The 27,518-nt window shown below is 41.4% G+C and overlaps 2 protein-coding genes across 6 annotated transcripts in view; one reads left to right on the top strand and one right to left on the bottom strand.

Moving 5' to 3' along the window:
• The window catches only part of AMD1 (adenosylmethionine decarboxylase 1), a 43,843-nt gene extending 25,474 nt beyond the window's left edge, over positions 1–18,369 (bottom strand). The window contains exons 1-2 of one of the 4 annotated variants that reach the window (XM_020805335.3): positions 6,490–18,369; positions 6,248–6,391 (exon numbers count right to left, since the gene is read on the bottom strand). In XM_020805335.3, the coding sequence (XP_020660994.1) occupies positions 6,248–6,381 (134 nt within the window). In that variant the 5' untranslated portion in view covers positions 6,382–6,391; positions 6,490–18,369. Of the gene's footprint in view, positions 1–4,578; positions 5,400–5,717; positions 5,844–6,247; positions 6,392–6,489 lie in introns of those variants that run through there. The other 3 variants (XM_078385069.1, XM_078385066.1, XM_020805336.3) reach the window with 3 other exon arrangements.
• Positions 18,370–18,669: 300 nt separating this feature from the next.
• Positions 18,670–27,518, top strand: part of CDK19 (cyclin dependent kinase 19) — a 134,349-nt gene continuing 125,500 nt past the window's right edge. Inside the window, exon 1 of one of the 2 annotated variants that reach the window (XM_020805351.3) lies at positions 18,670–19,032. In XM_020805351.3, the coding sequence (XP_020661010.1) occupies positions 18,905–19,032 (128 nt within the window). In that variant the 5' untranslated portion in view covers positions 18,670–18,904. The remainder of the gene's footprint in view (positions 19,033–27,518) is intronic. The other variant, XM_020805348.3, reaches the window with a different exon arrangement.

Consider the following 27,518-nt stretch of genomic DNA (forward strand, 5'->3'; position numbering starts at 1 on the left):
ATCTCAATTGTTGGGTTCCGCAGGGCTCGATTATCTCCCCAATGCTCATCTACATTGGTGATTTGGGAAACTCCCTCACTTTCGGGGAAGTGACTCTCACCACGAAGACTGATGTTCACATCTTGGGGGTACATCTTGATCTGCGCTTACCGTGGAAACTCAGGTAGCATCAGTGGTCCGCACCGCCTACTTCCTGTCTTGATGTCGGGGCCCTCACCACTCTGGTCCACGGGCTTGTAGTCTCAAGATTACACTACTGTAATGCACTCTACATGGGGCTACCTTTGGGATTGATGCAGAGCTTCAAATGGTGCAGAATGCAGTGGCCAGACTTCTTACTGGGGTGAGAAAACATCAACATATCTCCCCCACTCTGGCAGCCTTGCATTGGCTACCTGTTCATTTCTGCATTGATTTCAAAGTATTAATGATGACATATAAAGCCCTAAACACGACGTCGAAATCTGGCAGAATGCCTTCTACCACCTACATGGGGCCAGAAGAGGGGTGGCTGAGGGGCCTAATGCCGTGGGAGGCCCGAAGAAGAAGAAAGCGGGCCTTCTCGGCAATGGCTCCTCAGTTCTGGAACAATCTCCCCCAGAAATTTGTCTAGCTCCCTCACTGCGCATTTTTAAGAGCCAACTTAAGACCTGGCTCTTCAAATAGGCCTTCCCTCCTTTCGATACCTAACTTATTTCGCCATCCTCTAGTATACTAATATTGTTGTTTTATTTTATTTTAATCCTGTTGTTAGCCGTCCAGAGTAGACTTTGGTCTAAATGGGTGGGATATAAATTAAATAAATAAATTTTGTTATTATTATCATCATTATCATCATGTAATATTCTTATATATTCCAGATCCATATCCAAATATCTCAATTCTCATTAAGGAAAAGGAACTCGTTACTTATCCTCATCCAAACCTTTGGGACTGCAATACTGTACAAATTCAGACTTTGTAAAAATAACTCATGTGTGAATTTAAAAAAAACAGAAGAGAAATCTGCTTAATAGCTGCAGTAAAAACCCAATCCTTCATGTGTAAGGGAGATGCTTACATCCTTTGTGTAATATGCTTACTCCTGTGTTTTGCAAAAAGCAGCACAGCAAATGCTTATATTCCTAATACCACACTATGTTCAAGTGATAGCACACTGACAGGAGGTTTAGCAGAAAGACAAGAAAAACTATATTCAAGTGTTAGCAACTAAATGAGAAGCAAGACATGGATTTAAAGTTATGGATGGAGCAAGTGTACAGGAACTAGAATGACTTCAGCCATTTGTATTTAGCAAAATCAACAGCATAAAACAGAAAACTAGACTACTGAACAGATTCCAGACTAAACTTGTATGCACAAAAATCTTTTTTAAAAAAAAAAACCACTGAATGTAGTATTTAACAAAAAGAATACAAATATGGTCACAGATGGATACTTTTTCATTACAATAATTAAACTGCAAGTTTCCTCAGTAGTTAGATGAACAAAGACAGTGAAACTGAGTAACCTTGGACTCAACCACAGCTACTGCAAAGATGATTGTGATAAAATACTTGTGTAGAGAGAACATATATACCACACATCAGCCTACTTGGGGAAAAGTAAAGATATGAACGCAATAGATGTATAAACTGTTTTGTGATCGATCATGCAGTTTGCTGTATGCTTTACTATTCTAAGCCAGAGTGTTAAGTCAGAAGCTCAATACTTCATTAAAGTACAGTGGTGCCTTGTTTGACAAGGATAATCCGTTCCAGCGAAATCGCTGTAGAGCGAAAGTCTCGTCAGGCGAAATAAAAAAGCCCATTGAAATGCATTGAAAACCGGTTCAATGTGTTCCAATGGGTGAAATACCTCAGCGTCCAGCAAAGATCCTCCATAGGGTGGCCATTTTCCGATGACTGTGCAGTGGAAAATCCGTCCTGAACACAGCGGGGAGCCATTTTGACCAGCCGGCAGCCATTTTGAAAACCCGACGATCAGCTGTATTGATCGTTGTAATGCGAAGAATCAGTTCCTGAAGCAGGGAACCGATTGTCGCAAAGTGGATTTTGTCCATTAAAACATTGTGTTGCGATCGCAATAGCGATAGCAAAAACATCGTCGTGAAGCATATTCATTGTCAAGTGGGGTAATCGTTAAGCAGGGCACCACTGTAGTGATTTTAAATTTTGACAATCAACCAACAAATTTTATTGCAACCAGCAGGAGAGCACTTGATGCAAGCAATGACTTAACTTGCAGAACATAACCTCGAGCTGACAAACTATTTAAGGAGAAGAACACAGCAAGAAGCTCAACTAGCCATGTGACAAAGCAGGTCATTCACCAAAGCAGGAAATTTTTGTTCACTCATCCCAACCCACTCAGAAACAGAATGCTGAGGGACCATTTGCCAGGGTGAATAAAAATAAATGATTTTAAAAAATCAAATTTATTTAAATCATAATTGTAATTACAATTTTAATTTTAAAAATTGATTTTATTAAAATAGTCAACAAATTCAATGTTTTTGATTTAGAGCAAATTCACCCTACCATTTGCCTCTTTATACCTTGCTCTACATAATAATTGGTTATAGTTTGTTCTAGAGTTTGTTCACCAGCACATGAAAGAGCCTACCATTCATCAGTCCTAGCCAGCACAGCCACTGGTAAGAGACTAGGTGACTTGATGGGCTGAAGTTGCCTCCATTCTCAAAAAAGTTTACTACAGTATTTATTTATTTAATATTTCTAATATTCCAGCATGGAACCCAAAGCAGCTGAGTAGAAAAAAAGCTAAAGATGTTATTTGCCAGAACAGCCCCATTCCTGCCAACCATTCACAATGCAGTCCTATGCATGCCTACTCAAGAATAATTCCCACTGGCCAAAGTTTTATTGCTTAGTATACTACACTGGACAAGAATAAGCCCACTAAATCTATGGGGGCTTATGAAACAACTCTACAAAAAACACTGATTCAAATAGGTCTGCTCTGTCCCTTACTATGCTAAAGTCACACAGTAGGCCCATTTCAACAGAAGCTATGGAAGAGCTGACACACCAAGTCTGTATTGATTTAATGGGCATACTCTAAAGTAATTTACTAAACAATGGGCTCTGTAGTTCTAAGATGGTTATGATAATGATTATGATTACAGGCCATTGAATGCAACTGGACTTGCTCTCAGATATACTGGAATAAGACCGCTATCTTAACAATATGACATATCATTTCTCTTCATTCAGAAGATTCCAAATGTCCACAGCATCCTCAAAAAAAAAAAAATTAGAATAAGTGATCAGGATGTGCTCTGGACACCAGACTTATGGGAAGGCCTGACACTAAGGCAGTAATAGTTCAGTGACATTCTTTCCCCCCCTTTGTTTAGTAGAGGACTTATCAAATTTAACCCTAACATCTTTTTTCATATAATCACTGATTACAAATTGTTTGCACGCTCACTCACTGTGTCTAGTTTATTGACATTTTGACTGCATACCTAACATGCTGATGGGATGTTGTGGAACAGTCTATAGCAGGGCAAATTCCAAAGAGTTATGTGTACTACCAACAACAATCCTTCTCAAGATGTCACACAGAGAATTCAACTATACTGAAATATACTTTTATGTCTTCTTTAATAGTGTTCCCCTCCCATTTCCTTTAATTCAAGCCAAAATGTAAGACATAAAGAAACCAGCTTCATAATCTCAACAATATACTTAGAAATATATTTAGATATTGTACATGGAGCTAGATGGTCCCTATGTGATGTCAAAACTACCAAAAACTGTTCCTTTGATGTTGGGAACCTTCCAGGAGTACCTCATTCTAAGTCACTGCAAGTACTTGTCCACTTGACATAAGTAGACAAACTGAGAAGCTGCCCTGCACATGCACTTCTGCTTTACTCTCTTATGCACCCAATTGCCTTAAAGATCTTTATACCTTCAGTATGAAAATGCACTTAGGATTTTGTAAATACTGTACTTTAAATGTGCTAAAGCTCAATAAGATTACTGTGTAAAATGTGCTTGGCCAATGATGTTAATAAAACCCTTTTCAGACCTTTGCCCTAAAAGTTTTTTTAAAAGCTCTCTAGAGCAGCTACAGTTCTTAAATATGCCCCTTTCCCATGTATGCACCCACTATATTTCTACTCTGCTTGTGTTGCGGGCTCTTGATTGTTCTGTCCCAATGAAAAATCTTATTTTATTAATTCTGGAAAGCAACCCAAAACTATAATGTAAAGGTATATTATCACAATTTATTAGACCTCTGGCTGTTTGAAGCAGCTAAGGGTTAATACTTTAAAAAGCTTGTTCCACTGTGAAAACCTGAAGCTTCACATTTTTCACACTTATGGTATTACAATAATTCAAACTGCATTTTAAATATTAAATTCAAAAACAAAAGTACTCAGAAGACTTAACAAAAATAACCTCTCCACTCAACTCTTCTGCCTCAACCTTCCTCACTAATGCTCTAGCTCTTGTGCTTAACAGGTCCCTATTCCTAAATCTACATACAGAACATAGGGGCTTGTGTCTTTTTCACACAAACCAAGGAAAATGCAAACACATGTACCTTTAAGCCTGCACAGAGCTCAGCCCTTCCCCCACCACTCTGTTGGCTGAGCTGGCTTTTCCTCCACATTCCTGAAATGCCCACTGGATGACAGCCCCAGGCCCAACCCTTGAAACGACACTGCAATCTCATTGGCTTGTACTTGCTAATGGGAAAGGAGAGGCCACTTCATCTGGGGTTTGAGCCAAAAGCCTCACGTGTTTATCTCAGTTCCAGCCACATTTTTCAAAAGATAGGAGGGGCCTCTTCCTACCCTGCACCAAAGCCTGAATTCGAGAAGCACCTAATGGCACTAATAAAGATTCCCCGACTGCTGCCTACACCCGACCTCTCCTCACAGTAATTAACACAAGGGGGCCATAACATAACACCTACCTCAGTAAACTAACACAACCCATACAGCTTGCCGACAGCTAATGGAGCGAGATAGACCTATGTCTGAAATGACGGGGCCTGAGACTTCCACAAAGACAAACTCAGGGCACAAACACGGCAGCGCCTAGAGAGAAATTGGCCGAAGGTTATCAGGAGTATAAAAGCCAAGCTGGAACCACACAGAAAATACAGGCGCCCGCGAACCCCGCCACCCATTAAAAAAACATGGGAGCCTTCAGGAAAGCTTGTCCGTAGAGGTGCTCCACATGTGCACCGTCACGTGCAAATGGTCTTCGCATAAGCCTTACAATCGTTCCTCACCGAGGAACTCAGGCAATTCAACGGCAAACCATTTACACGTGACGAAGCCCCTACGGAAACTTTACACAGGCCTCCCACACACTGCCGGAATTCGCCACTGTTTCACGCAGGCCCAAACCACCGCACCACCTCACCCGCCTTTCTACAGCCAGCACCATAGCGGTTACAGTATATGCAACAGCAGCGACCAATTCCCACAACTCTTTACTATTAGAGGTAAAGAAAAAGAGGCGGGGGGGGGAGGCGGAAGAGAGAAAGCTGCCAGAGACATTCTCTCGCAATATATTCCGTCGTCAGGGACGCACAAGGAAGCACTCTGTGGTGCCGAGGGTGGCCGCGGAGAAAGCTCGGCTTAACTCAAGAGGGCCGATGTGGAAGGTCACATCCCGCCGTAACAAGGTCACTTCTGAATCCCTCCCCTCCCCACCTCCAAATCCAACCACCTTTCCTCTCAGATCTCCAGCAGGTCTGGAACGCGGACCCAGGCCTGCAGCTAACCGTCGTGCACGAAAGCCAGGGCCGCGTGCATCGAGGGACGTTATAGCGACCGTTAACGACGGCAGTTCGTCCGCCTGCAAACCCGCCCCCCCCTTTCCAAAGCCGAAAAGAACCGGCGGAAACTCCAACACGTCACTCCCAAGTCTCCGCCAACACGAGGGGTGGAAGTGGCCACAATCCTTCCCCTCCGCTTAGGGAAGCCCCACATCGTCCCTTAGGGAAAATACACAGATCATCGCTCTGAATGGAGTCGCCGCCATGCCCTTCCCCTTTACCGGCCATTAGCCTCCTACTTCCCGCCCAGCAGCGCCGGCGTCACGCCCGTCCTCCTGCCAGGGCATGTGCGCCACCAGCGGAGTATATCTTTCCCCTCACCCGCTTCACTAACCAACCCACCCATGTTCTTCCCCCCCCCCCCCACAAAAACCTTTCCCTTTGCAGCTTCATGCGACCCATTCGTTTCCAACTAACTAACCTGGGAATGGTGCGGAGGTCGCCGGACCCCTTGCTCTGGTGCGGCTCCTGCGGCGAGGGCTGTTGCCAGGCGAACCACACCTCCAGGAGCTTCTCTGTTCCTTCGAAGAAGTGTGCACCGTTCTCCTCCATCATGGTGAGACAACTCCGCAAAACCAACAACCACAGAAATTAAACGACAGACACCCCCAACCACACTACTGCTGCTGCCGCTGCCGCCGCCGCCGCCCTCCTTCTCCTCACCTACAACAGCCACAACTGGTTTTACTGTTGCTTCTGTCCGAGGCCGGGGCGCCTCCACTGGGTCTCAACCCGTCCCAAGCAGGTTTTGCCTTTGACGGGGTGACAATCTTATATTAAGCTATCAGAGAAAATATGTATATATATACATATATATGGGCATATATATATACATATAAAGAGAGAGAACAGTTGCGGGAAAGGTGGTGGGTTAAGTCTTTTTGGGGTAGGGGAAGGAGGGAAATGGAAGAAAATTACTGCGGAGTAGGCAAGCGTGCAGGCGATGCGGTTCGGTTCCTTGTATTCCGTGTGTTCCCCTGTTACAGAGAAAAGCGTTGAGCGACCGCTAGCTAATGTCGCCGGCCATACTGTGCAAGCGAGGAGAAATGAACCACGCAGCAGCTTTTATAGCCACACAGGTACTAGGAACAGCGCCCCTATTGGGCTCTCTCCTCTTAGTCCCGCCCATCTCTTTCACCTATAGGGCACTCGAGCAGTCTGACAGACACTACGGGCACGCTCTGTGCTACTGACCGTTCCAGCCTGCGTGCCCTACCGCGAGGTGCACGGTACGCAGAGGCAACGTCCCCGCCTGGCACATAAGGGAGCACGAAACAATCAGGCAAACAAATAAACGAATATGCAATACGGAGCTGAAAGCTGGGGTAAGAGACACAGAAGGTATTCAAAGAACCTCAATACTGTCAAAAGCATAAATGTCAGAAACCATGCTTGTGGTATCAAAAGTACTCAAGTCACTTTATGGGAGAAGCTACAGCTGCTCAAAAAGGGGTTTCATTTTAATTAGCTTGTTAGACAACGCAGTTGCCAAGAAAAACTGCCTGGAACAGGTTCCTATGGTGTCTGAATACTGTGGATATCAAATGAAGAGGAACGAAGGGGAAACAAAAATGTATGAGGGTGTGATACACAGTGTTTATGATACACAGAAAGCAGAAAAAATTAAATCGTGAAGCAAATTTGCATTTGTGCATGAGTTGTTTGTTCATGTCAGATGAGTAACTAACTATTCATACGTTTAAGTAGCACATGCAACCTGTACCAGAGAATTATAGTTACTGAACAATTTAAGTGTAAGAAATAAATTACGTTGGTGGTGAAATGGTGCTGTAGAAAAATGTCATATTTAACTGAAATGCCTTTTTAAGAATTTTGCTTTGGGTAATAATAAATCAGTCACTTACATTCCAAGATTCTCCTTAATGCTGGTCATTTACATTCTGACATGTTCTAAACTGAACAAACTGAAATTCCATCAGTGGTGACTCTTCCCCAGGTTTGAGAGAAGTGGTAAATGTAGTCTCATGAGAAAAGTCCCACCACCTTCACAGCTATGTTTGGTGAGGACAGGAGAGGGCCTTTTCTCTGCTGCTTTTTCCAGACTTTGGAACTCCCTCCCACAGAAGGTCAGGCTGGCCCCATCTTTGCTGCTCTTTTGCAAGTATGGAAAGACCTTTCTCTTCAGGCAGGCTTTTCCTTAGTATCTGACTGTCTAGGACACACATAAAACGAGATAGTTTATATTTTGTTGCTTCTAAATCTGTTTCTTGTAATGCTTTTACCTAACATTTTTTAAATATAAAGTTATTCTTTTTAAATATTTTAATAATTTACTGTTTTAAACTTTTAATATTGTGTTTTTAATTATGTAAGCTGCAGGATAAAAATACTTTAAATAAATAAATATTTTCTCAGAAGTATTTCCCATTGTGGTCCATGCTGCTTGTTGTCATGTATGAACTTTTAAGATTGCAAACTTTCTATGCTCCTTCTGAAACTCTTTTTTGTGTGTGTGATAATTCCATGTTTATCTCACAACCTCTACCTAAGGGACCACAGCACCTTGAGATATTTTTGTGTATGCATATATTTTTTAAAAATTCACAAAATAAAAGCAGTTTCAAAGACCTAATCATATTAGCCTGTTTCAGCATGTAAGAAATATAGTCCTTTGAACATTAAAGATATTTTATTTATTTTATTGTGAGCTTTTGTGTATTATAATCCATTTCTTCAGACATGTAGAGGAATAACAAACACCAAAAAGGCAGGGAGTCCAGCAGCAATAAACAGTAGCTGCAGGATTATTCCCACATGAGAATTGTTCTCTGAGTACAGAATCCAGACAATTATCCTCAGAAAATCAATACCTTAAAACTTAGAAGTTCACAAAGTGGTACTGACATGAGAGTCAGATCAGTCTTGTGTTTCTGGAATCATCCTAGTTACTTTCAGACTTGTATTTATGTTGTACACAGCAGTAAGCATAATTTGTGTAGTGTCTGAGAGCAAATAAAGAATATTTCAGTCAAGTGCTGGGAAAATGTAATCTGTATTTCAGAAGCACAACTCTGACAAAAAATATATGAGCTGTGTGCGTTAAATTAGAAAAATGCACACATTTACTTTAACAGAAAGTAAGCAGTGATGCCAACATCAACCCAGATTAAGATACAATATGAATTAACTTGACAAAAATAGATATTTCCACAAATGTGAATTATATAGATGGTCAAGTGGTCAAAGTGTAAGCCCGCAGAGTCCACTGGACTGCAGCTCCCGTCAACACTGCCCAGCATCGGTAATGGTACAGCATGATAGGAGTTAACAGTCTAGCAACATCTGGAAAGCTGTAGGTTGCGCTCCCCCCCCCCCCGTGTATAAAATGGGAGGCAGAGGGTCGAACTGATAGGAAGACTTTTTAACCTAAACAAAGTACATTTTATTCCAAATACAGTAAAGTGCAATATCTTACAATATAATTTTTCAATTTAGGATTACTTCCAAAAATCCATGCCAAGCATGACAGTATTATGGTTTATAATACTGAATTCCTATTCAGCATTATAGTACAAAAATATATCTCAAGATAGTTTGTGCAAGAGAAGGAAGAACAATATGTAAAGGGATACCTGAATCTATTTGTTTAATTGAGTGATGAGAATTTAGCAATTGGAATTACAAGGATGATACTCAGGAAATATATTGCTTTTCTTACTAGTTTTAGCAAGCCTTTGATTACACCACCACCATCACTTAAATATTAATTTATATGTAACAGTAAACCATGTATATGGTTCATACATGATGGGAAACCATAATACCCCACCATAGAATACCTGTATACTTCTCCTCTGTGCATATGAGAGATAAGAAGCTTTTGCTTCTAGTCATAAACTAAACATAGTTGCTGATGATATCTTTGATAAATGAAAACATTCTTGCATTAGACCGCAATCTGGTTCATAGTTTGTGCTCAGACTAGATTCTGAGCTGGGCCTATGTGCAGAGGAGACATAATATAAAAAGCTCTATGGAAATAAGATGAACTATGCTACTTCAGTAAGTGTGCTTAAATATGGGTTCTTACATTCATTCTGCTATAATCAATATGAATCCAATACAGCTGGGAGTGTGGTAAGATAAAAGTAGGGGTATGTTAGGACACTGAGTTGTCCACCCATTCTTTAAGATCCAGAGATCCTGTTGGGAGTATCCCAGTTGTGGGATTAGACACATATTGACTAGATATGACCCATTTGTGTATGACACCATAAATTATGGATTGCCATTTCTAGGATCACTCACCTAACATCTATTATTGTATGCCTTAGCCAGTAATAATGTGGTTCTAAACTTTCAGTGGATAATCTTGCATACTGTTTTTTTCTTTTCCAGCTCCAATTGTTCTGTGGTTGATCTTTTCTAATAGCTGAAATCCCTCACCTGTTAAGCATGAATTTATTAATTATGATTGTGTTCTTAGCTCTCTTAAGTAGGAATTAACAAGTCTAATTTAGAATTTTTGTTATCTGTTTAAAGAAAGAATTGAATCTCACCTTTCTGCTCTTACAAGGCAAAGCTCATCCAACTATGCCTAGAGTGGTCAAGTAGACCAGATAGGCGGGGTATAAATTAAACAAACAAACAAACAAACAAACAAACAAACAAACAAACAAGTAAGTAAGTAAATATTAAGCAGAGTGTGGCAGCTATCTCTTTAGTGGTTGATAACAGGTGTTACAAAATGGTTGCCAATTGTTGATTATTTAATTTATTAATATTGCATTTTTACTATGAGGGTATTCTCCTTTAAAGGCCAGAATCACCTCACCAGCCTTATGGGCTGTTACTCTATATTCTGCCTCTGGCCATACTGTGTTGTGCACTGATATAAGATTAGAGAGTAGCTACCAGCAAGTTAAAAACCAAATTAAAAACAATCAAAATAATCTAGAGAAAGCAGAACATAACCAGCCAAGCAAATTAAGTATCCCTGTAAACAACTTTTTAAAAACTGGGAAAACGGAATAACAAGATGAATCTCTTGGGATAAAGGAGATGTTTATGTATACTTATCATCTAGTAGAGTCCCTTAATATTTTGCATAGTGAATTTCTTAATTTACTTGAAAATACTTTAGCATATTCTAAGAAACTAGACATTTCTAAACATATATCTAATTATTTTAAAAAGCTGTTAGTTTAAGATCAGAATTATTTTTTTAAATTAAGCTTGTCTCATGTTGGTTTACACATGAGGAAGGTGGAATGCAAGACTGCTGCCTTAACAGATACGTTCCATGCTCAGGATTCAATTTGCAGCAGAAAGAAAGAAAGAAATTAAAAAAGAAAGAAAGAAAGAAATTAAAAAAGAAAGAAAGAAAGAAAGAGAAAGAAAGGAAAGAAAGAAAGGAAGGAAAGGAAGGAAGAAAGAAAGAAAAGAAAGAAAGAAAGAAAGAAAGAAAGAAAGAAAGAAAGAAAGAAAGAAAGAAAGAAAGAAAGAAAGAAAGAAAGAAAGAAAGAAAGAAAGAAAGAAAGAAAAGGAGAGGACACTTAAGCCCTTCACTTTAATACTTTTAAAAATTGCAACGCCATAAAACTCAAACTTTATATCTCCAACTGATATCTCAATTTCCAAAACAACCCTAGGCAGGTTTATCTGCTGACAGAAATCTTAACATGCCCATAGATGAGTATTTTTCTCTCATACCCCAAACCCCTTTTATCTGAGCCAGGCATCTCAAGTTCCCCATCATTACTGCATGTCTGATTTCTGATAAATTAATTTTTTGGTAACTTCTATAATGTTGCAGTTCCAAACCCACAATTGTTACATAATTTTGTCACATTGTACTACCATACTAAGATGAGTATAATGATGGTAAAGAGTGTGAGAATATTACTGTTTCTTGCCAGCTAAAGTCTGCAAAAAATTGTTGTGGCTCAAGACACAGATCAATTAACCAAGCTTCTGCTGGTTCATAAGGCAATATAGGGCAAGGATGACACAACTTTTCTGATCTTGTGAGCCAGAAACCTACAGACAGCTACTTTAATGCATTCAGCTTCTATTTAGAACACTCTACAAAACTGATTACCTACACATAAGCTCCATGATACAATCTTACACATTCCTGAAGTATTAAAATCTAGCATTCTCAGACTGTTACTGTATATTCACTTAACAACCTGCAGGAGAAAAGCCAGGTCAATTAGGCTTGTCTGGTGCTCACAAATAATTTACTACAGAGAATATGCAAAAGAAATAACATAAAAGAATACTGCTTGCCATCATCTGGCATTCCCAGTTAAAACCACTCAGTTGACTTATCAGTGATACACAGATCATCCTAGATAATAAGACTTTGCTTCCAGAGTCCAAATTAGTACAGTGGTGCCTCGACTTACTAACTTAATTGGTTCCAGAACTCTGGTCATAACTTGAAATGGTTGTAAGTTGAAGCACCATTTCCCATAGGAATGCATTGAAATGCAATTAATCCGTTCTGGCCGAAGAAAACAAATCACAAAAAAACTGCAAGACCCATTGGAAATGCAATTAATCCCTTCGGGCCGGGGGGGGGGAAAGAGAAAAGCAAGCAAAGTGTGCAAGACCTATTGGAAATGCAAAGAAAGCAAAGCAAAAAGCGAGCAGAGCATGCAAGACCCAGCGGAAATGCAAAGAAAGCAAAGCAAAAAGCAAGCAGAGTGTGCAAGACCCACCGGAAATGCAAAGAAAGCAAAGCAAAAAGCAAGCAGAGTGTGCAAGACCCATTGGAAATTGGGGGGAACCCAAAAAGCAACCAAACCCCACAAGACCCGTCGGAAATGGGGGGAACCAAAAAGCAACCAAACCCACAAAACCCATCGGAAACGGGGGAAAACCCCCAAAAAGCAAGCAAACCCCCAGGACCCATCGAAAATGGGGGGGGAGAACCAGAAAGCAACCAAACCCCGCAAGACTCATTGGAAATGGGGGGAAAACCCAATAAACAAAGAAAGTCCCCAAGACCCATCACAGTACAGAAACATACCCCCCAGTCCAAAACCACGCTGCAAAACCCACCCAGAACAGTTTTTTTAAAAAGCAGAAAGCTGCGCCTTACCTTACCAGGTAGTCCGAAGCCTCCTCCCATTGCACTCACTCTAAGCACTGGGGCGAAAGAGCTACAAACAAGCAGCCTCTTTACCTACCAATGGTCAGCAATTTGAATTTCCTGCCTTTTCCCCCTGCCTTTTTCTGGTTGTAACTCAAAGCTCCAGCCGTAAGTCGAAGCAAAATTTTGCAGCCTGAGCTGGTCATAACTCAAAATGGCCATAAGTCGGGACGTTCGTAAGTCAAGGCACCACTGTAATTAAGAGTCTGTGGCAGATTGAGATACTAACTTTGTCCAGCAGTATTTCTGAGCATAATCATGTTGCTACTACATCCAGAATCTGCACCCTTGCTCATCTCCAAATACATCATTAATAAACAATACTATGCTATATAGAAAGGTCTGACTCCTCCTCACAAGATAACAATTTGTGGCCTCTGGTTGTTATGGGAATGCAACTCCATGATTCTTATAACCAGCAGAAGTATGATGAGGGATGATGTAAGCTGCAAACAAAATACATTTGGAGAGCGACAAGTTATCCACCAGTGCTACATGCAAATGAATAAACTGACAGAAAATTGGCATTGGAAATGGCAATGTCTGGGAAAGTGGGAGAATGTTTAGGACCCCAGAAGATGCTGTAATTGACCTCAAAGAGGCCATCTTGAAAATAACTTCAAAGGCAGGTTTCAGCATTAGTTGAAAAAAATTAACCAGGTTAACCTGTTAATTGTTGTTGGAATAAATACACTGTTTCATTATCACACAATTCTTAATTCTTAATACTCTGGTTTCTCTTCAGATCGTATAAATCTTTCGCCTTTTACTTAATTCATCAATAGAAGACAATAGATTATTGCGCTGATGAACTTGTTTTGTGACAGGTCAAGGTCAATGGTCAAGGTAGTAATTACTGTAGCTGGCTGGATAGCTGAGTAAGTTAGGTGTCTGTGGAGCAAGAGATTGGGAGTGGAATTCCCCATTGTGCCTCTAGGAAGAAGAGCCAGCCTGTGTGGCCTTAGGCAAGTTGCACAGCCCCAGGGCGGCCCAAAAGAAGAGAATGGTAAATGACTCCTAAGTACTCTTTACCTGGAAAACTGAAAAGGGTTGCCATAAGTCAGATTTGACTTGATAGCACACAATTAGAATAAGATAATTATTACCTACCACAGCCTCTGTATGTATTTCAGTTCCTTCTGTGCCCAGTGTTTATTATCTCCTGTCACCCTCATGTGTATATGTGACTGCCAACTGAAGTAACACATGTATTTGGTGAAACTTCCTGAATACACTAAAGTCATAATACTTTTGTTTGTCTTTTGTAAGCTGACAAAAAAAAACCTCTGCAGTTTTTCCTTTTAAAACTAAGGTGTGTCTTCTTTGTGCATGTTCCTTCTGGAACTGCAGGAAGCATTGTGCAGCCAGATTCTATCTTGTTACAAGGAATGCAGGTTTTCAGTAATGGTGAAATTTAGTTGTGATAGCAATATTAGGGTAAATTCCCCCCATACAGGTTTTATTTTAAGAACAAAGTGCATACGTCCTAGGTTTCTCACTTACAAGCAGGATCATACTTTCCAGAGGCTTCTGGGAGTATAGTTTTACTTGTGAACAAGGCATGTGGGGGAAAATGCCTATAAAAAAGAAAGCAACTTTCCCCCTGAAAAATCCAGAGGGGACAGGGACCTGGGGCACAATAAGGGATAGGCATGTGGCCCATAAACTAGATTTGTTTATCCTTATGTATCTTTTTCTGAATGTAAAGGTGATTGTTGTTGGGTGTGTTTTAGTATTAATTGGAAGATCACACAGGAGCTCAAAATAGCCACTTGGTAAGAGGGTAAGGTGTTATCCCAACTGTATATAGACCAAGAGACAGAATCAGGATGTTATCTTGTCTATATCCTGCTGGTGACTAATCCTGCAAATATATTATGTCCTGCATTGCTAACTAATGTGACAGACAAGATTAAGATTCTAAATCAAGGTTAGGAGGTAAAGCTGGTACTTTCCAGGAACACAGCAGCAGAGTATAGTCTGAGATGTGAGAAAGGTGAAAGAGTGCAGAACATTCTTTGTTTACAGACAAATTACTGCAGATTTTTTTTTTAAAAATCCTAAAATGTCCATTATTTTCTAGAAATAATCAGAATTAATGTAATCCTTCCTAATAGAGAACAGGACGAAATACTTAAGATTTTAGGGAAGAAATAAAAGCTCAAGTAAAATGTAACTGATATATTTACTGAGTGTATCAATCCCCAAGGCATGTGCAAAATGCTAATTAATAAAATTATGAAGTAAAAGGTAAATATCTAACCATTTAAGTTGGGAATTCTCTCTTAATATTGTTTGGTGTGTGAAGGACTCTTTAAATGTGTAAATCTCTGTACCTCTTTGAGAAGGGAAAGCATATATTTCAAGCCTTTGTAATTTTTATGCTTGGCTATGACTTACTCCTATTGTTTTTAGCATAGGTGCAGATTTGCATATGAAGTAAATTTTTTACTAATTTATTAATGCCTCTTGAGTGTTGGTGTTTATCGGAAACCCTTAGGAAGAGATGGGATTAACTGATAGGTAAGTAAAAAATGAATTTGTTCTTGATAACAAACTTCATTGTCTGTATTCTCCCTTGGTCATGAAGGGACCATACATAAATATGTCAGTCATATAGTCTCACTTAAACGTCTGAGGAAGTTTGCTTGATCCAGGAAAGCTCACATTGAAATACAATAGGTAGTCTGTAAGGTGCCACAGTGTTTCTGTCTTAGTATTTTTATTTTATTTTTGTCTGATATTCTGCATAATGAAACATTTATCTACGTCAGTTTTCAAGCCACACTAGATGGCTGATTCTCCTCTCTTAACTCCAAACCTTTTATCTGGGAAGAACAAATACTCTAACATGGTCTTTGGTAGGTGACTTCAGTTTCAAAACCAGACCAAACCAAAGGAAGGTGTTCAGTTGTTACACAATACAAAACTAGAGGAATGCAACACCTTTATTAAGACCACTAAAAAAAAACAAATTGATGGTAGAATGGGAAACATCAAAATAGCAAATCCATAGTACATTAAGAGAGGTTGCCCTCAAAGTGTTTGGTGAACAGCCTTGATTTGGGCATCCTAAAAGCTGCAAGGGAAGGGGCCAGGTGCAGCTACACCATGAGCCCATTCCATAGGGATGGGGCCACAACTGAGAAAGCCTGGTTTCTAGTGGATGTCTTCCTGGCCTCTCTCAGTGTGGCGACCTACAGGTATAGGAATATGGCCTGAGAGAATTTGGTCATATGGACTGATGTTCTTAGGGAAAGATGCTTCAACAAGTAGTGAGGTCCCAAACTGAAGGGCTTTATGGGTAAGAACTAACACGAACCTGGCCTGGAACAAGACAGACAACTAGTGCAGGTGGGCCAGGATGGGGCAGATGTATCAAAATTACTCACATTTCACACCAGCCTGGCTACTACATTCTGCCCCTGTTGAAGTTTCTGGGTCAGTATCTAGGGAAGCCGCACATAGAGAGCAGTCGATCTTTGAGATTACCAGCATATGTACTGATGTTTTCTGCCTGCCCTCCTCCCATCCAGGTAGGGATGCAACTCAACAATCAGCCTCACCTGGTTAAAAATTTACCTGGTCACAGCCACAATCTGGGATCTAGCTGAACACTAGACCACTGATCCCTACCCCTGCCAGTCTGTCCAGAAGGACAGCATTGTGCTGTCTCAGTTCCATGGCATGGTCTGAACTCAAACTGGAATGGATCTAGATAGTCCTCCTTTCCAGGTATGACGAGCTGGTTCGCTACAATCCACTTGATCAATTTGCTCCTAAACAGGATATTAGCAAATGGTTAAATTCAGCCATTTTAGGATGGACCATATGATGATTTCTTTCACACAAGTAAGGAGCAGTGAAGCATTTATAATATTTATGGCCCAATCCATGGTGTTGACAGCTTCCAAAAGCCATGATGGGCATGGATTGAGGACTGAGATGGCAGATCTGCAGCATACCAATGCCTTGGACATCTCCAATGTCTAACCGGGCTGATGAAGAGGATGCACAAAATATCTCAATCTGATCAGCTAAATTGGCTGTGGGGTTGAGATCACATTGGATGGCTTCAATTTTTGATTTTAAAAAGATTACAAACTTATACCAGGTGAAATCACTGGGTGAGGCCATTTTTGACCAGGATTAGTGAGACTGCAAACCACTCAGAAAGGTTCTGCTTGCTGGTTCACAGCCCCGCCAGTTATCCTAATATTAAAATACGTTTTTGCGAATCATAAGGCATTGGGATACCTCCTGGTCAGACCCCTAACCACAGCTAAAGTATTCTGCAATGGATTTCCCCTCCACTAGCTCTCCAGCCATCTCCTAATTAACTTCATAGCCCATAACTCCTCCATAAACCAGAGGGAGAGCCATGGTCTGAAGCAGAGAGTTTGGGAGCAATTGTGCCAACCACCGAGGCCATCTCAGTGTACCACCTGTCAATCTGAGCTTTGAGAAGCTTGCTGATCAGATAAGTCAGATAACTTCTCCCCTCCAGGCCTTCTGGAACCTATCTGGTTGAGAAGCTTCCAAGGGCAGACAATTTTTAGTGGTACAATAAAGTTGTCCCATTTTCTGCATTTGGTAGCTGAGGTGCTGTCAGCAGAACACCTCAGCCTTCCAGCTCTTAAGACTAACAACCTAGATGTGTGTTTTGTGCCATCAAGTTACATCTGCCTAAGACATCCTTAATAGGGGTTTCAGGTTGACATGGAGGGGTGGCTTCCCTGTTGCCGGCCCCACAGGTTACCATGCTTGAGCAGGAATTTTTATTCACATCTCTAAGTCCTATCCTAGGCCATCACTATCTACATCATTTTGTTGTTTAGTTGTGCGCTACTCTTCCTGACCCCATGGACCAGAGCAGGCCAGGCCCTCCTGTCTTCTACACCATACTGGCTCTCAACTATCTATACCTGCTATTTTTATTGTATTTTTCTTTTTAAAAAACAACACTTCCTCTTGTTCTCTCTCCCTCTGCTTGCAACACAGGCTGCCACAACATTTCCCAGGGAATACACAATGTTGCGCCCAACCTGAGGAGGCGCAAGCGGGAAAGAGGCACGTGACCAGAGCCCTGATCAAAGTGCTGAGGAAATGTGGGGAGGAAGGGCGGGAAAGACGAAGCCTTCTAGCATCACGGGAAGGGGTACAGAAGAAAAGCAGCTTCAGCATCAACAGACATTTCCACTCATACTTGGCCCAAAGCTCCACCCTTTCAACTGATTGACAAAGCATTCAACGTCTGCCTTTTAGAGTTTTGGCCGCCTTTGTGATAGAGGGCGGGGAGGTGGGACAACCCCTGACCAACGGGGGAGAAGAGAAAAGATTGGAGGGCGGGACTTCGGTGTGAATGACAGCTCAGGAGATAAACAAGCCCCTGCGCGAGACTCTTCTGTCAAGGATTTTGGTTGTTTTACCCGTCAGAGGGAGAGCAGCTCAGTTTGATTCAGAATGATAAAAAAACAAAAAGGCCCGCAATCATTATAATTTTCTCCCCCTGATTTCACTTCCAAGCAACCCTACTTCTTCCTCTGCTTCCCCGACAACGTGAAGAGTCAGCAACTTCCCAGCACCCGCTCAGCGATAACCGGGCAGGGCGCTGTAAGGCGCAGGCGCAAGCTAAGCACGGTGTTCCAAGCGGCTCTGGGCGTTGTAGTTCGCGCGCGGCCCCGTCTTCGCGAGATTGCTTTGAGCCCGCCATACCTCGCGTACTACCAAGCCCAGAATCCCTTGCAACACCAACTATTGGAAGACCTAGTTGAAGCGGGTGGCGGCGGAGCCGAGTCCCCCCCCCCGCCTCGAAAATCCAAAACAAGGAAATGGTGCCCAGTGCGGTGGCCTCGTGCCCCTCTACCTGACGGCCGTGTGGCCGCTGCTACAACCAGCGCCGCCCCTCTCTTCCCCCGTCGCTTCTCCTTTCGGCCATCCCTTCCATGGGTGAGAGACATGGACTACGAGTTCAAATCCAAGCTGGCGGCCGAGCGCGAGCGGGTGGAGGACCTCTTTGAGTACGAGGGTTGCAAAGTCGGGAGAGGGACCTACGGGCACGTCTACAAAGCGCGGCGCAAGGACGGGTAAGAGGAGGACCGAGCCCCTTTTGTAGGCGTGTGTGTGTGTAGAGGAGGAGAAAGCCACCTTGTAGGAGAGCCGAGATTATGGAGGAGGAGGAGGAGGAGGACGGGGCGTCGACGACGTCGGGTGAACTTTCAAACCCCCGCCGCCTTCCCCCGCCGTGGGTTTCCCACAGACGGGGGTTTTATAGCTCCCGTCCCTCCTCCGCCCGGCTCAGAGGCGGCCGAGGGCGGGAACAAACTTTGTCCCGCGCTCGCTGAACCCGCGCGTGCCTCGTGCTGCGAAGGCGCCCAGGGTGTGAAAGCGGAGCCGGCTCTTGGGAAGAGGGATCCTCTGTCTGTACCTCTTGGGGCTTTCCTGGCTTGCCAGCTTTGGGCTCAGCGCTGTGCTTTCTTTTGCCTGAAGGATCCAGTGAGACGATAGTGCTTCCATTGTGGCGTCTCTTTCGCATTAATCCGCGCGGAGCTTCTTCAGAAACGTTGGAGAGGCTTTTTAGAGTTTGAGGGAACGTGTTGCAACGCGGTGAAAACGTTATACTGTACTGTATTTTGCACTATATGATAAAGACGGTCTCATGCTTTGGATTTAACTCTAGTTGTAAGGCATGCTGGGAATCTGTTTCCTAAATTAAAATTTAGAGCTGAATTTTTGTCTCCCCAATTGAGTTTATAAAATATTGGCTTCAGACAGTATGTTTTTACTACTTGTCCTTTTTGCTGTGATAGAGATATTATCAGTTGAGATAATAATAGTCTGTATTCTTCTGTTATGTGGGCGAAGGTTTGAATGTTTGGAGCAGTCAGATTCAGTGGGGATGATTTTACAAGTCTTTACAACTGTTACGGACCTAAAAATGTCTTGTAATGCTGTTGTTCCAAGACTATGGATAGTCCTTCAGGGAATTGCTTGTATGCATGTGCTATGTCTTTTCTGTAAAGTGTAATCTGAAACGAATTTATGATCAGTGTTTTTGCAAGCAGAAGCACTGGATACAGATTGAGATTGTGAAACCTCTTTGATATTAACAGTGATACTGTATTTGTTAACTGGTTTATACAGTATGCTTTCCGTCCTGCAAAAGCAACCAAACCTTTTGTGATTGTATTCCCTTTTTGCAAGTTACTGTTAACAGTTATGATTAAATATGAGTGTTTGAGAAACTTGCAGTAGAAGTGCAAAACTGAAATAATTGCTTCTGCAAATGTCTGTCATTCAATGTACACTTGCTTGATATAAATTTCATTTATACACAGTGGGGCTTGGTTCTTGTACATGAAATTGGACTAAATGCCTAATTGGTGTTAGAAATCCTTTATTCATGACATATGACAATTTTCCAACGCAGAATTCTTTGTTATTTAGTATAAATGTACAGCTAATTGTAGCAAAAATCACAGCTGATAGAGACGAATACTTAAAACACTTCTCCCTTCAACAGTGCTGGGGTTAGTAGTGCTGGGCTCTCATGTAATTCAAAATCCATGTACTGTACTGTATAATTCTTAAGTCCCCCCAGACATTAACTACAAAGCACGAATAGCTGATACACACTCACACACACCAGTTCTCTCCAGCAGGGTTCTCTTTCACAGTGTAGATAATCCTTTCCATATAGTACTGTGTGTAATGAACCTTAAAGATCCTTATGATCCCCTAATATTGAGACTGAATTAGAGATGTGTTTCAGGGCAAATAGACCACTTTGACACCTTCAGTGTGGAACTCATTGGGCGTCTGGGTGGCCATGGACACAGCATTTATTGAATATTGAAAAAAACTCCATATATATGCAAAACTGTGGTGTTCAGACCTGTGCAATTCAAGGCAGAAGTGTAGCATGGTAATGGATCAACATAGCTGTTGTAAAGGGAAACAGTGACACTCTAAACTCTGTAGCAGATTTCTCCTGACAGTTATTTTTGGGAATAAATGTAAATCTTTTAAGTGAATTATGGTTGTTGTTGTTTAGTCATTAAGTCGTGTCCACTCTTCATGACCTCATGGACCAGAGCACGCCAGGCCCTCCTGTCTTCCACTGCCTCCTGGAGTTGGGTCAAATTCATGTTGGTTGCTTCGATGACAATGTCCAGCCATCTCATCCTCTGTCGTCCCCTTCTCCTCTTGCCTTCACACTTTCCCAACATCAGGATCTTTTCCAGGGAGTCTTTTCTTCTCATGAGATGGCCAAAGTATTGGAGCCTCAGCTTCAGGATCTGTCCTTCCAGTGAGCACTCAGGGTTGATTTTCATCAGAATGGATAGGTTTGTTCTCCTTGCAGTCCATGGGACTCTCAAGAGCCTCCTCCAGCACCACAATTCAAAAGCATCAATTCTTCAGCGGTCAGCCTTCTTTGTGGTCCAGCTCTCACTTCCATACATCGCTACTGGAAAAACTATAGCTTGATGATGATGATGACTATGCAGACCTTTGTTGGCAAGGAGATGTCTCTGCTTTTTAAGATACTGTCTAGGTTTGTCATCACTTTCCTCCCAAGAAGCAGGCGTCTTTTAATTTTGGGGCTGCTGTCTCCATCCGCAGTGATCATGGAGCCCAAGAAAGTAAAATCTGTCACTGCCTCCATATCTTCCCCTTCTATTTGCCAGGAGGTGATGGGGCCAGTGGCCATGATCTTAGTTTTTTTTTTTTTTGATGTTGAGCTTCAGACCATTTTTTGCACTCTCCTCTTTCACCCTCATTAAGAGGTTCTTTAATCACTTTCCACCACTTTATGGTTGTACTAACTGATATATTTACAAAATTGAAAAAGGAGGTTCTGCAACACAAAGTTTTACAAGGAAAAGCCTTTCTGTTTATACAGTATGTTAAAAAAGTTACCAATAGCTGTTCTCACCTAGCAAGAATCAGTGATGTCTTAGACATTTATATAATTAACTATTCATGATTTTTGTCATAGGCCAGCTTTGGGAATCACCAGAAACATTGGTCTAAGAGTGAGCTTCACTAAAATGAATAAAAGTAGCATACAAACAAGTACGTAATATCCATTTTTAGGAATATTTTATCAACATGATGATGGTTTATATATTGTTAAGTATCTATTCTTTATTTCTAGTGAAAACTCAGTAGCAGAAATACTTAGCCTTCCTAGTATTTGCTCAGCAGATGCTGGTCACTGACTAGCAGATTGGACAGTCTTAAAGTATTAAACTGTTGAAGGATAAAATGATCTGTAGCTACTACTCAATATGATGGTGTATTACTTCCACTGTCAAATGTGGTGAGTCTCTCAAAACTTGTAATTGGTACACAAAGTCTGGAGTGTGCTTTTGAGCATATCCTACTGATGCACTTTCCACAACTATATGTTTGGCCACTTTTGGACAGAACAATGAATTCTACAGGCAAGAGGTGGCCAATTTGTGGTCCTTCTAGTATTGGGGGATTGCAAGTCCCATCATCCCTTACAGTTGGCTGGCTGGGAGTTGCAGTAAAATATCTAGAGGGTCACACCTCTATACAGTATAGACATTCACCTCTATATAGATATTTGGCCTGATCCAGCATGATTGGTATTTTGTTTTTAATAAATAAATAGGTAGTCTCCACCCACCAATAATTCCTTATCAAAAGAGCAGTGTGTGATCACAAATTATGAATCATGCTTTCAGAGATAGCAACATAAAACTATCTAAAACAACCTAAGTAAAAACTATTAAAATATGCTTCCACCCCCCCCCCATTTATTTGATGTATGGGGGGGGGAACCCAGCAGATATGCTAGGTAGCTAGCAGCACTTTTCTGTGTCTTTTGGAGTAAATAAGTACTAAGATCAACAAAAGTTGGATTTTTTCCCTTCCTGCACTAACTTTTCCTGTTATGGCAATTTATATGCTAGGTGCTAGCAGCTATACTATATTTACAGTTTGCCCTGGTTAAGTTACACTTTCAGTTAATTTTAACTTGGACCATCCACATATTTGTCCTTCCTCAGATGGCTGCTACAGTATTCTTTTCTATATTATTTCTTGTCTGTATTCCACAGTTCTGTAGAATGATAGATTATAGCTTCTGAGGAATTTGTATTTTGAATGCAAGCAAGCTGCCAGTCCTCACAGTCGTAGTTATATACTTTAAAGGCAGTGCCTGTTAAAATATTAATTAGCCACCTGTCTGGCTTCTGCATTTTCCAGTAAGTGTAGATCGGTTTCTATAGTGCATATTGCTGTTTCTCACAACTAGCAGAAGAAGATGCATTTCTAAAATATGTCCTAGTTTTCTCATTTGTAGAAGAGTGCAGCTTGTTTGGTAATTTGTCTAGTGCAGGATGAATAATATTAGCAAAGAGGTGGGTAATGTGCAGGCTCAGGACTCCTCAGTTCCTCCACCTCCATAGGTTAATTTTTGTTTTAATCTTTTGCTCAGAAGGTCTCCTTGTGCCCTCTGGGAGCTTTTGGGGAAATTTTGCCATGTTTTGAGGATCCTTCCCCCCCCCCATGAGGATCCCCAGGGCCCCCATACACACAGTTTCAGAAAACCTTTAATAGACATTTGCTTGGCCATTCAAGCCTACAAATGTGTTTTTTTCAGTTTAAACAGGGGTTTAAACCTCTTTTTCAGTTAAAAAAAACACACACTGCGGTGACTTCTGATTTTGTAAAGGAAGAATACAGTTTTGATGGCCCACAAAAATGGGACAGTGCTTCTTTCTGGATGAGAAAAGAGGCCCGTAGTGACAGAAGAGTGGATGTGAGAAAAGATGGGATTGCAGTAAGGTAGGTGTAGAAGTCAATGGCTGTGAGAAGTTGCAGCGAAGAAGTAAGAGCAGGATAATTCACAGTAACATCAGATCAAGGTCAGGGATCTGCTGAATTCTGGTTTCATCACATCTGGGAGATCATTCAATTTCAAGAAAGTCAAATGACCTGAAAACAGAATTTTTAGTCAATATGCTAAATGTACTCTGAAGGTTTACTGTAACAGATACACTAGAAATGTATTGCCTCAGCTTTATAGTAGTATTGTCTTGTAAATAATTTATCTGTTCTGCTGCTAATTATGGCAAATACTTATACACAAGAAGAAAAACAGTGCTAAAACATTTAATAGCAAAAACTGAAATTTAACATTCATTTAGAGAACACATGCAAGCAGGTAATGTCAGTTGACATAGAATGAATTTTGGAATGAACTTAATACATATCCTTAAGTTTTATTTCAAAAGCATACATCTTGTATATTTAAGAACTTGAATCAGTAAACAGACTAAATCAGAGGTACAGTATTTAAAACTAGAACTTCAATTCTGTACTTGTACAACCGTATTAAAAACTCAAATTTCTAAACATTAAGAGTAGCAATATGAAGAATAGTTGATAGTAAGGGATAAAAACTACCCCATCCCTAAATATCAGTTATCTTTGGACACTGGAACAGATACTAGCAATATGAATTTGAATTTTGCTACGTATACTGATGCTTGTCTGGAATGTTTTTTAATTTGTAAGAATCATATTGTTAAACTATACATGTGGAACTCAAGGTTGGGCCTGTGGTATTCGTGCTAGTGCCAAGGTAGAAGTGCCATCCTTGAAGCACATTCATCAGCACATTGTACAATTGAGAATGCTGGGAACACAGGACCAATTGTGCAATTGTCCTTTATGTTATGCCAGCATGAGCAGGATTCTGCCCTATATTTAGAGGTATGGCTGAGTGTGTATGATGCCAGCTTGTTTTTATACAGTAATATCTTCAGCACGGTGACAGTCTAGTAAAAGATGATTGGTGTTCTGTGCTGATCTTAATACGTATTGTAAAAGGTAATGAGATTATTGGAAATGAGATTTTATGCATAACTTTAAGGTGTGGCATAAAACATACTGAGAAAGTTTTTAATGTGTTTGAAGTTTTGCACTGAAATTCTGTAAATTTTTATACAGTTTTTAATGTGATATTTTTATGAAAATGAAGGAATAATATCAAAGATTGGATAAGCACTGCAGGTCTATACATATTTCCTGAGAAGCTGACTTATGTTCATTAGGGGCTTAGTCTAACGTGAATGTCTATAGGATTACAGCCTAAACTTTTTTTATTGTATTTATTTATTTATCTAACTTATATGCCGCCAACTCTACCTGAAGGTCTCTGGGCAGCTTACAACAATTAAAATACAATAAAAGATAAAATGATTAAAATGCAGTTAAAATAGATACTCTAAAAATTGCCATCAGGACCCACAGTTGATGTTATTTCAATTAAAAGCCTCCTGGAACAGGAAGGCTGTGACCTGACACCGAAATGTCATCAGTCTCGGCGCCAGACAAATCTCAGTTCGGTGAGCATTCGATAGTCTGGGGGCAGCTGCTGAAAAGGCCCTTTGTCTACAAGCCTCTTACCTCCTTGAGGGACGGCTCTTTCAAAAGGGCCCCCTGGCTAGATCTTAATTGCTGGGTAGGCTCATATGGAAGGAGGCGGTCCTTCAGGTATACAGGGCCCATGCCCTTTAGGGCTTTATATGTCAAAACAAGCACTTTGAATTGGGCCCGGGCAGCAACTGGTAACCAATGTAACTTAAACAGAATTGGCTAGCAGCCCCACCACTCACCAGCTGCGCAGCTCGATTCTGGACCAGTTGCAGTCACTGGACCATCTTCAAAGGCAGCCCGACGTAGAGCGCATTGCAATAATCTATATGAGATGTTACCAGTGCGTGTGTAACTGTCATGAGACTTCGCTCATCCAGGTAGGGCCGTAGCTGTTATAATTTCTGCAGCTGAAGGAAGGCGCCTCTGGCCACTGAGTCCACCTGGGCTTCCAGTGTTATACAAAAATAACATCACTGTTTCATTTTATTTTTAAGTAAAGTTGGTTCAGCCCCCAAACACAATTCAGATTTTTCATGTGGCCCCCTTATAGATATTAATTGCCCACCCCTGATGTAATTTCACAGAATAGCTTTTGTGTTTTGATAATAATTTTCATAACTTATTTAAAATCTTTACATGTTGAATCTACAATATTGTTCTATTAAAATTGTGTCAGGGATTTAGAAGTGTTTCCTCTCACTGGCCAAAGCGAAAGACTGACCTTTTACAGTATTTGTAATGAAAATTTAATTGGACCAGCATTCCTGCGCTCAGGGGAACCGAATAACATCTGCCTTCTACAGGTCACTGTGTGAGAGACGGTGGGACTGTGGCTGGGATGCTGCAGGCAGCCAGATTCCCTGAGGGATCTGGCTGGGGAATAAGCTGGGAAACGGGGGGAGGGCGCTGAGGGGCCTCTGGGGCAACCAATAGAGACAATATATGGCAGGGGAAGATATGGCGGTGGGAGCAGAGCTTAGAAGAAAGGAGGTTAGATACCTTACATCAGGGGTGGGCAATTAATTTCTATAAGGGGGGCCACATGAAAAATCTGAACTGTGTTCGGGGGCCAGACCAACTTTACTTAAAAATACAGTGGTGCCTCGCTTAACGAGTGCACCGTATAGCGATGTTTCCGTATAGCGATCCCTTTTTCGGGATCGCTATACGGAAACATCCCCGATCGTCGCAATGGGGAAAACCCGCATTGCGAAGATCGGGTATTGCGGCGGCCATTTTGGAGCCGCCGAACAGCTGAACGGCAGTTCCAAAATGGCCGCCGGAAGCCCGGAAATGGCTGCCGGCAGCCGTTTTCGCGCCCTGCCCTCGCTTAGCGAAGGCGCGAAAATGGCTGCCGGCACCTGGAATCCTCGCTGAACGGGTAAGTAAGCAAGGTATTGGAACGCATTAAACGAAGTTTAATGCGTTCCAATACATTTCCCCTACCCGTTTAGCGACGATTTCGCATAGCGAGGGTTAATCCGGAACGGATTAACCTCGCTATGCGGGGCACCACTGTAAAATGAAACAGTGATGTTATTGTTTTTATTTTAAACTTGTTAATCTTCACAAATACTAAAGAGGTTTTTTTGCGGTATGTTAAAGATAAGCAACTGATCAACTTTAGACAAAAAGCTATAAATTGTTTTGATGTTCAAAACTGTCCGCGGGCTGGACAGGAGCGGCTCGTGGGCCATATGTGGCCCTCGGGCCGCACTTTGCCCAGGTCTGGCTTTATAGATCAGTATGTCTGCTCAAAAATCAAGGTAACTGAGTCTTTCTCAAAGGTAAGCATGTATAGAACTACTGCATTCTTTTTTCCCCAAGAATAATTTAATGAATAAAATCTCAAACTTCCTGGAATGATACATTTCTCTTTATTAAATACTATTGGTGCACTTGTTTTGAATAGCACAACTATTACATAAGAATAAATAACGGTCTTTTGTTTCATGCACTGAGTATCTAGGAGTATTTCATCATATAGAGGGCAGCATAGTTAGATTACCATATGCAGTTTTGAGGCACGTCACATAATTTTTTGAGATCCTATCTTTGCAGGGATGACTCTGAGGAGAATACAGTATTCGTGTTTAAATATGGAAATCCTGTGGAAAAGTTTTTAGTGAGAGAAAGGGGCCTCTAGCAGCACTACCAA

This window comes from Pogona vitticeps, chromosome 1 (assembly GCF_051106095.1).
Source record: "Pogona vitticeps strain Pit_001003342236 chromosome 1, PviZW2.1, whole genome shotgun sequence".
NCBI classification, from domain to species: Eukaryota; Metazoa; Chordata; class Lepidosauria; order Squamata; family Agamidae; genus Pogona; species Pogona vitticeps.